This window comes from Corylus avellana, chromosome 2 (genome assembly GCF_965113065.1).
Source record: "Corylus avellana chromosome 2, dhCorAvel1.hap1.2, whole genome shotgun sequence".
In the NCBI taxonomy this organism is placed as follows: Eukaryota; Viridiplantae; Streptophyta; class Magnoliopsida; order Fagales; family Betulaceae; genus Corylus; species Corylus avellana.
The window spans coordinates 18050186-18061096 of record NC_142491.1 but is presented as its reverse complement, the minus strand read 5'-3'; the positions used below and the strand labels follow the sequence as shown (position 1 = coordinate 18061096).

General features: G+C 35.3%; 1 protein-coding gene and 1 pseudogene across 1 annotated transcript; one reads left to right on the top strand and one right to left on the bottom strand.

Moving 5' to 3' along the window:
* Positions 1–1761: 1761 nt before the first annotated feature.
* Positions 1762–2404, bottom strand: LOC132167907 (indole-3-acetic acid-induced protein ARG7 pseudogene; annotated as a pseudogene).
* A 4063-nt stretch (positions 2405–6467) lies between these two features.
* LOC132162378 (ribosome-binding factor A family protein) lies at positions 6468–9829 on the top strand. Its single transcript, XM_059572616.2, has 4 exons — positions 6468–7010; positions 7931–8104; positions 8592–8801; positions 9451–9829. The coding sequence occupies exons 1-3, from the start codon at positions 6666–6668 to the stop codon at positions 8736–8738; spliced, it is 666 nt and encodes a 221-aa protein (XP_059428599.2). The 5' UTR covers positions 6468–6665; the 3' UTR covers positions 8739–8801; positions 9451–9829.
* The last annotated feature ends 1082 nt before the right edge of the window (positions 9830–10911 follow it).

Here is a 10911-nt window from a genome sequence, read left to right as displayed (position 1 = left end):
TGTGGATTTTTTTTACGGAACTTGAAGTCCTTTAGTACTCATTTTTCTATTGTAGCATCGTGTTCTTGTGTGGTACGAGTCATTTTTGTCTTTGCCACCTCCGATGCCCACTTTTAGATATTTTTGGCATGAAAAGCCTAGTATAGAACTCACTAATTGATGCTTATTAATAAATAAAAAGGGAAAGCATCTCATTACTAAGTTTAACATTTACTCTTTTTCAAAAAAGGTATGGGGGTGTATTAGATTATTCATTAGTGATGGGTTATTTTAAAAGTTCGTGTACACAACTTTTATCATTGTAGTAGTGAAGCATCTCATCCTCAAACATAGTATGGAATCATGGTGCACTGAGGAATGAAAATGATGAAAGAAAAATTAAACCACACCCACAATGGACAGCACCAGCCACAAAGCATGTCGCATGATGATAAAAGTAACCTCAATCATCGTGTTAAAGTTAAAGTACCCGCAATTCCTCCCTTTTCTATGCTTCTTTTTTCATACCAAGGACCACGTTTTGACTTGACAAATCCAGCTTGTCTAAAGCTAAATCATAATTCCCAAAGGCTACAATCAAATCCAATATCAAACTTTAAAATCCAAAGAGATTTACTTGTTGGAGTAGATTTGGGAATAGCCGCCCACCTATTTAAATATAAGGAAATTATCTTTTGTCCTTAAGAACTATAATTATTTGACACTCTTTTCTCATAAATTGCCAACTATATTACTTTGTCTCCATGAACTATAATTTTGTGTTCAAAACTTCCTTTCGTCAATCAAAGTCGTTAACTCAAACGATCAAAGTGACAATGCATTGTAATTCATGGAAGCAAAATGACAATATATTGTAATTCATGGGGGCAAAGTGACGAATTGACCGTCTAAGTTAACAGCTTTGACTGATGAAATGGAGTTTTGAACACAAAATGATAATTCATGGGAACAAAATAATATAATTGACAGTTTATGAAAAGAAAGTACCAAAGCGTTATAGTTTATTAGGCCAAAAAGTAGTTTCTCCTTGAATACATAAGGCTTCTATAAGAGCCTTTCATATTTAAATAACAAAAGTAATAATGTTATATACCACATTACATTACAAATTTATCATTAATTTATTCTTTTCCTTCTAATACGGGTTGATCTAATAGTAGATTTACATTGTTATGTTACAATAGTAAATAGTAGTATGGGATATAGCATTACTCTTATATGAAAATAATGCAACTTTCCATTCTTGATACAGTCCTTAGTTATGCTTATTATATTTCAAATTAGTATTTTCTAGATTTTGCACACTTGTTAATTTAATAGATTAGAATTTTTTTTTAAAAAAAAAAAAAATCATTCAAACTAGGAGGAAACTTTATAATTATTATTAGAAGTAATCAAATTCAGATTTCCGATTATTAATTAACCAAAAACAAAAATACCCACAAAGCATGCAATATAATTATATATTTTTTAGATTCCTCAATGGAAATTCTAATGATATTTCTGAGTTGAATAAATTCAGATTTTGCAATCCGAATATTTATCATGTAATATATTAAAAATAATTAAAAATTTGAACGAAGAAACTGAACGGATTATACCTTCAGAATTGAAGATTAACACTTGCTAACTAAAAATACTCAAAATAATTATATTTTTGGGCAAGCACACAAAATAGCCAATACATAAATAATTTTTTTAAAAAAAAAAAATTGTTACATCTCTGCAATTCCTACAATTAGTCATCGAAGTCTTTACAACTAACATAAGTAATCAGATAATAATCCTCTTCAATCTTCATCCATACAAACACAAGGACTAAAAATCCCAAACGATTTTTCAAAAATCGGTCAGTGACTCAGTCCACTCGACTCGGAAACTCTGCCAATTCAGCAGATCGATTTCTCAGAAGTCGTGTGAAGCAACGGCCAGGACTCACCCAGAAGGTCGAGACGGCTCCGGATGTCCACGTGGCAGCGACTCTGGAAATCTTCGAGAGTCGAGAACCGGGCGGAGTTGCTCGAAACGACTCGTAGGACCTCCTCGAAAAACGACTCGTCGCACGGGATCGCCAGCGGGCCCTGGTTCGCGAACCCGTACTCCTCTTCGGCTTTTACGAGGAGCCGCTTGAAGATGGGGTGGTTCAGGTGCGTCGCTCGCACGATGAACCTCTTGCAGCTGGCTCCCACGCATACCGCCACGTGTCCGGCGGGAACATCGGACGGTGCGCGCGAGGCGGATACGCGGGCCTTCTTACGCCACCGCTGGACCATCTGTCGGATCCTGACAATGCGGCGGATGTGATTGGATTTTCCCGGTGACATTTTCTCGGGAAAGTGACGGACGGAGTGGGAAAGTGAGTGAGGGAAATAGAAACTGGTTTGAGTTTGAGAGAAATAATACGAGAGAAAAGGGTATTTATATATGGGCATGGAGGGGAAGAGTGCCCTTGGAGCTGGAGATTATTACGAGATTTTGCCTGTTCTGCCTGTAGTTAGCAAACCCATGTGCTAATCTGCACGCTGAAGACTTATTATTACATGGGATTAGTGTACTAATTACTCTTTGTTTCTCGATAAATGTATATTTTATTATTATTTATATTAAAGTATTACAATTCTTTTAAAAAAAGAGCAAATTGTGCCAATAAATGGTCATAGGATTCTTGTTTATATTCCAAGCTAGCATTTACCATATCATTGAGAACTTAATTCAATTGAAAACAATTCGGTACTACAACTTTTATTACAATTTCTTATAAATTTACTTGGCCTATTATATGATATTCTACATTTTAGTGGTTGACATAATAAGTGTTATATAAACTGTCACGTTAATTTGTAAAAGACTTATAGTAAAAATTGCAAAAACCGTAACAACACTCTAATACTGCGTATCCCAAAAGATTGGGTGAAATGTAACATTAGAAGAAGGATGAGTAATGCTGCCTATCATCATTTTATTCTTTTAAAATTAATTTGATTTTTAAAATTGACTCTGACGTAGCATTACTCAAGAACGATATATATGATTATTTTTCTTTGACTTGTCAATTTTTTATTTAAATATTATTATTATTATTATTTTTGAGTGAGTAGACTCTTGTCATTTTCAGATAGGTCTTATCTTAAAAAATTTCAAATCAATATGAACTCTTTGAAAATTTTGTGCAACCTCTTGTCAAGTGCTGATTGGTTGCACTCTCTCTATCTTTGCCTGCCCTTCTCATTATTTGTTTGGGTCAATCAATGCTCTTTTAGTGTGTTTTTAGTCCTAAATAAAAATTATTTTTAACAAAAACCAAAATTAAAGTGGCTCCACCGAATCCCAATGAGTAGCTCAATCAGCTGGAGACCACGCCTTATGAAACGGAAGTCACTAGTTCGAATCCTCCTCTTGTATGGACATGTTAAAAAAAAAAAGTAACCCCACCAATTTATTTCTCTCACCCGGTTCTCCAATCTACAATTTAATTTTAATTTTCGTTCTCCTTTCTTGCTGCCTTTCTCCAATATTATTAGGTCAATTCTCTGTGTGTGTGTGGAATCAGCCCAATGTCGTCGACTAGAGCTACAATAAAAGAACCAAGCTATTATTCTCTCTATTATTTTGCCTCCTTTTTCTCCTTTCATTCTTTCTTTCTTTTCTTGTGCCTTTTTTGTTTTCTCTTGAATTATCATGTTATTTTTTTGCAATTGTAATTTTGATTGATTATGACAGCATTTTTCTCCTCATTCGTTGTATTATACATTAAATCACCACTTTTCTCGAGACTTAAATTTAAAATTTGAATTCAAAATCTCTAATTTAATATTTAAAATATTAAAATTGATATAATAAATTTAATAATTTAATTAATAGGGGAAACTTCACTTACCCCCCTATACTTTCGCGCTTTTTGCAGACACCCCTCCATTGTTCAAAACCTCTCACTTTGGTGTATCAAACTTTTGTTTCCTTTCAAATACCCTCCTACCGTTAGCTTTTGACCTTTCTACCCCTAATTTTTTTTTTAAAAAAAAAAATTTTAAGAAAAAATAAGGGCACGATTGTAATTTTTCACCCTTTCCGTTAGGATTTAACAGAAAATCCTAACGGAAGGGGCAAAGTGAAAAGAAACGAAAGTTGGATACATCAAAGTAAGAGGTTTTGAACAATGGGGGAGTGTCTGCAAAAAGCGCGAAAGTATAGGGGGGTAACTAAAGTTCCCCCTAATTAATATTTAAAGGTAACAACAATAATAGCCCACATGCTATGAGAACCCTATAACTACTTGTACACCGCCCTAGTGGCCTACCATAAAACTCTTGGACATCAACTTCATGGCTACCTCACCTTAGCTGCCAGAAAGAAGAGGGGAAGCTCATGAATCATTTTCATTTAAAGAAATTAAGTACATGGCTATGAACCAGGCTCTCCCTAGAAGGCTATAACCATCACTACCATTGATCAACTTGGTGGATAAAATGAACAAGAAAGTGTTGGGTGGTCCAAGAGAAGAGGGGAAGCTCATGAATCATTTTCATTTAAAGAAATTAAGTACATGGCTATGAACTAGGCTCTCCCTTGAAGGCTATAACCATCACTACCATTGATCAACTTGGTGGATAAAATGTACCAGAAAGTGTTGGGTGGTCCAAGAGAAGAGGGAAGCTCATGAATCATTTCATTTAAAGATATTAATTAGTACATGGCTATGAACTAGGCTCTCCCTATAAGGCTATAACCATCACTACCATTGATCAACTTGGTGGATAAAATGTACAAGAAAGTGTTGGGTGGTCCAAGAGAAGAGGGAAGCTCATGAATCATTTTCGTTTAAAGATATTAATTAGTACATGGCTATGAACTAGGCTCTCCCTATAAGGCTATAACCATCACTACCATTGATCAACTTGGTGGATAAAATGTACAAGAAAGTGTTGGGTGGTCCAAGTACTTGAGAGAGATAAGAAAGAAAGAAGAAAGAAAAAAAAAATGTACTAAAAGACTTGTAGCGTGTTTGGAATTGTCTTTGAAAAATAGAGTTTTTAAGTCAAAAAACGTTTATTGGCCTTTTTTTTTTTGACTTTTTTTTTACTTTTTGGACTCTTAAAATAGCGTTTACAAATTTTTTACCAAACGAGTACTATTTTCTTCATATGAACTTTTTCAGTGATAAACACATTTTTAGGTCACTCAAACGCACACTCATTAATGGGGGATCCCTAATTTTAATTATTAGTACATATGAATGACAGCAAAGATGGTACCAGTACCCAACAACAGTAAAAGGATTGGGATTTCGTGTAATGGGGTTGTGCCGTCTCTATTCGGGCACATGCAGTAAACAACCTTATTGTACTGGATTGAGAGGATTTCGTATAATGGGGCTATGCCGTCTCTGTTTGGGCACGTGCAGTAAACAACCTTATTGTACTGGATACCTTTCGGTCGATAAGAAACAACATCAATTAGGTTGAATTTACTGTTTCCATGAATGCTCAAGTAGGCAACAAAGTTAAAGATGAAAGGGACAGATGCATAATATATTTTCTGTTGTTGCAGTTATTTCTGATCCCATGATCTCTTGTCCCCCAGCAGTTTATTAACATAGTAATCCTGATTAAAATAGAAAAGATTTGGGAGATTTAAGGAATATTTGCTAGAGACCTGCTCAATTTGATTAGGAGGGTGGGGGGCAAATATGGATCTGGGGATATTTTTGGACTCAAATTATTGAAGTCCTCTAATCGAGGAAGTGATGTTGCTTGGGCCAAAGTGATACATTAATTCATACTAAATCTAGCCAAGTTAAAAAAGGGAATCAAAATCACTTGCTTCTCTAAAAAAGGAACCAAAAACCTTCTATTTCACCGATTTAATAATAATTTTAAAAAGTTGAAGAATCAAAAGAAAAAAAATCACGGAATGATGTAAAGATATCTCACGTCTTTTAAAAATACGTTTTTTTTAATAGTATGAACAAAGTTGGAAGAAATTTTATTAAAAAAACATGTATTTCTCGCATGTTATTTTAAAAAGGATGTACGTTTTTTAACATACAATGTGACATTTATATATTGAATTGAAAAAACGTCCTCCGACCCAATTTGAAGTAAATCTTTATCCTAAGTTTAACCGTCCAACTAAAGTGGTCTTCATTTTCTTTTAAAGTTACAATGATAGCCATCATAGCCATATTTAAAAGTTTGGCTCTTTTGAAATTGAGGAGGATTTGGTCAATCAATTTTTGCCTTAAAAAGAGTCGTACCTAATTTTTTATGCAGTATATATAACTTAGCAGTACAAATGAAAGCCCTACACTAAGCATATGTCTTGTACAAAGCATGACCCATGAAATTATTGGGCCTCCCTTCTAAGAAGTGATTGGGCCCATTGGGCCAAATATTACAATTTGTGCAAAATCAAGAAACCAGTTCCAAAACATTATGAACCTTTTTTTCTAAAAATCTAAGAAAAATGTTAGTTTACTAAAACACCCATATGGATATTCTTGAATCTTGACAACCATTTTCCCTCTTTCTCCCTCGACTCTGCAACTGCAAGGCCACTCTCAAATCTCAATCCCCATATCCGCAAAAGGGCAAAATCCAGTGATTAATTAAAACCCAAAAAGGAAAGAAAACAAAGAAGAGGAAGAGGAGCTAGGACTCAGTACAGCAATGCCACACCTGCTCTTCAACGCCCAGTATCCACCACTCACGCCACCCTTATCCCATCACCGCCGTCCACCGTTTCGCACCCAGAATCCAACGGCATGGATTCACTCAGCAAGGCCCATAGGCCTGCCTTCTTTGCAGCCCACAGTTGGCTCTACGATACGGTGCATGGCGAACCCGCGGAGAGTGAAGATGGTGGCCAAGCAGATACAAAGAGAGCTCTCCGACATGCTCCTCACTGACAAGGTCTTGCAGTACGCTATTCTCCCTGAAGCTTCTTTGGGAGCCGACCGGTACCTCTCTTCCCTCACCACCATTAGTGATGTTGAAGTCTCAGGTGATTTGCAGGTATTCCCATATGAGTATGCCTTTTCATTTATATGTTTGTTTTTGTGGGTATTCTTGAGTTTGAGTTATAAGTTTTTGTGGGTTGTGTTTGAATTGCAAAGTTTTAATTTTTATTGCTATGGCAGTGTGCATTTGTGGATGTTCTAAGAATTAGAATGTTTAACTGTAATTTTTATTTAGATTGACCCCCCCTAATGTGTATTAGAGGCATCTGGGCTGTTGGGAGAAGTAAATAATTGGATTATGTTTTGCTTAATTGTGATAGAATTAACTAAGTGAAGTTGTGTTTGTTTCGAGATAAAAAGCCGTAAACTTGGAATTGATACACTGAGTGTAAAGTCTGAATAATGAATATTGTTGAGGTAAATTGTGATGAATGATTGCCTCACTGCTACTTCTAGTCATGCTTCTTGTCTGAATATAGAGGACAATTGATTACTGGGGAGATAACACAGTGATTGGAGGTAGCTGATTTGCACTCATATCCTTTATTTTGTTCGTACCTTTACATATAATGAATCATCATATACAAAAGAATGTGTTGCTGATAGATACATTGGGTATGGCATCTGTAATTCTTTTTCGAACTGAGAAAACTTTCGTATACAAGCTTTTAAAATGGTCAGGAACAATCCTTTAGCGGATATAATTCTGCTGAAATCCTTTTGGTCTACTATGCCCGAAGGCCTTCTGTGTGTTATGGGTTATGTTTATTTCCACATTATATGTAGTTGAAGTATATATATTTGCTTCTAGGGGTGCACATTCTTTGCGGTGGGGGGCCTTCTTTGAGCATTGCACATTCAGAGGATTAGAAACTGCATATGACTGTTCTTGTGTCTCTGCAATGCTGATGATGCTGCTTATGATTGAACAGCTTTATGGTTGTTTGTAATTATTGTTTATTTCTATGTTTGTAGGTGGTTAAAGTGTATGTATCTGTATTCGGTGATGAAAGAGGGAAGGAGCTTGCCATTGCTGGTTTGAAGGCAAAAGCTAAGTATGTCCGAAGTGAGTTGGGGAGACGTATGAAGTTGCGGCTAACTCCTGAGATAAGATTTATAGAAGATGAGTCAATAGAGAGAGGAAGCAGGGTAAATCTTTTGATAACATTGTCATCCTATAGTCCTGAACACAATTTTTAGTTTCCTCTTGCATTTTTCTTCCATATTTGAAGTCATGAGCCAAGGCTTATTGTTCTTCTCACTCAATCACTCAAGGCCATGATTGTGACTTTGTCTGCTATGAGAAACTATGTCTCCTCTGCATACAAAATTTTAAAGACACATGCAGTTTATGGAGCTTGGATATCATCCTACTGAAAATTCCTTGAGTCTCCCGATTTCCAATCTCTATTTTTTTTTTTCTGAGTTCTCTTTATAGATGCTGAAAAGAGAAAAATGAATCAGAAAGAACTTTTATCATGATAGGAAGAAACATTGCTGAGCATTTGCCTATGATCATACCTTCATTTCTCTTTTTCAATTAAAACTTGGTCGTCTTGCTTAAGTTTTAGCTTAGGATTACTACATCTAAAGGAGGATCTCAAAAAATTACTGATTTTGAGATTAACCTTTTCAGGTAATTGCAATATTGGACAAGTTAAAGAATGAGAAAAAGACCAAAGACAGCCAAGATGAAGAGCAATTTAATTCACCTGATGTGTCTCAAGAGGAAGGAGACTGGGAAGGTGATGACCCTGACGAAGACATTATTTACGTAAACTAGTATCTCCATAGCTGCTCAACAACGAGAGCTTTGTGAAATGGAGTATGGCTATGCTGTTCACAGGTTAGTTTATCTTCATGAATTCATAGTGAACAACATCCCTGGGTGTTTTTTCTTTCTTTTTTTTTTTTTTTTGTTTTTGTTTTTGTTTTTTTTTTTTTTTTGAGGGGGGTTTTTTTTTTCTATTATTATTATTATTATTATCATCATCATCATCATTGGTTGAGTTTTAGCTTTCCTCATACAAAAAGATAGTCAAATATCTACATAACAGTTGCTCTTTGGTGTGAAGTCACTATTTACTTGGGTAATACCAACAGAAGGCTTATAGCTAGGGGGCAACTATTACCATTATTCATCACTCAAAACTTATGCAATACCACTTCCTCACTAAATTTGAGGGAGGTGCAAGATTAGTCTAAAGATGTTTCTTTTATAGCTAGGTATAACCATGCTTCCCCAAGTTTATGTTTACAATTTTTTTGGCATTGTGCATTTTTTGTGATGGTTTGTGAAGCAAACTACCTTGCTAAATATAGTTCATCTGAAATGTAGGATTGCTGTAATGAAACCATTGAATAGCTTAAAGAGGTATTATTTTGTAGTGATGACTGATGTTCTCATGGCTTTTTGCCCTTTTGGGACTGCTTGTGATATGCCACGATATGCACAAATGACAGCCTCTGATTATAAACTGCTATATATTGGGCAGGATGAGGACTTCAGTCATTCGCTAAGAAGCTGGACAGAAGCAATATATTGCATGAATCCCCGGCATCTGAATTGCTTGACATCAACCAACCATGTGAAATTATCCCCAACTTTGTTTTGCTGCTCATCTGGAATAGTTAGTGTTTTATATGATCTTCTGATTGACTTGTTTACAATGAGTGCAAGCATTTTGCTGCGAAGTGGTGTTCATAGCATACGAAAGTTGTAAAAATGTTTGTCACATCCCTCCTATGTCTTATAGCTTGTTGCTAATTTTGTAAACTAAGATTTGAATTTCTTATTGACTCAACTCATATTCAGTTGGGCTAAGGTGCTTCTGCTCCCTAACTTGAGTATAAAAACAAACTTCACTTGGGATCTATTTGTTTCAGAGAAAAATAATGTTGAAAATATTTTCAAAATGGTTATTTTATATTATTTGTTTGCAACCTTATAAATGGTTCAAAAAACATTTTTTTGGCTTTTGGGTTGTATGAAAAATTGTCAATTATTTCTTACATTTTCATATTTGAGACAGTGAAGTGGAGCTGCAAAGAGGTTGAAAATACAAGGCCTTCAAGAGTGTAATTGAGATTCAATGCAATTGTTTGTAATTTAAGCAAGCAATTGTGAAAGGACTCTTGTGGAACCCACTTGCCCGGACAAGTGTTTAGGCAATCCAAAACCTACTTGAGCAGCAAAAAATTGTTAAAGCAAACAAGAAGCGTAAATTATTTTACACCTCATGGCTTGTTAAGGTTATTTAAAACATTTTCAAGTTGACCAATATTTATCCATACCAATCACTAATAAATAGGGAAAGCTTTAATTGTTCACAGCTCCGCTGAAATCGATACGAAACTCTCTCTCTTTCTCTCTCACACACGTGGATGCGTGATTGAACATCGATTGAGATGTTCAATCGGACAATCCTGTGAACAAGTCTGTTACAATTGGATAGACAACCTGATCTTGGAAGCATTGCAATTCCGGAAATAAATCATAGCCATGGATGCACTTTAGGTTTGTCTTCCTGAGCAGTTCCACGGTCTAGATGAAACTACAATCATATAGCTGATAGACTACTAACTGCATTAGTGTCTTGTTTTTGGTCAGGAACATTTAAGGTAAATCCCTTCTACTATCTCTTCAAGGTAAGCCTGCAATGTCACTTTAAAGATATGCCTGGCTGCAATATCACCTTAATTCATAACATTTAAGGTAATCCCTTCTACTTTCTACATTGTTTTGTGAGAACATTCCTGTTACCAATAATATCTATATGTCTATTAGACAAGCAGTCTAATTCTTTCATCACAGAATATAATGACTTTGTTAAATCATTCTCTTTCTCACTTTTGTTTTCTGTTTTCAAAACAAAAACATTAATAAACAACCTAAAACACAAAAGACTTAAAATTGTTTGAACGGAAGTGTACTTGGGTCATCATTATCTATAAGA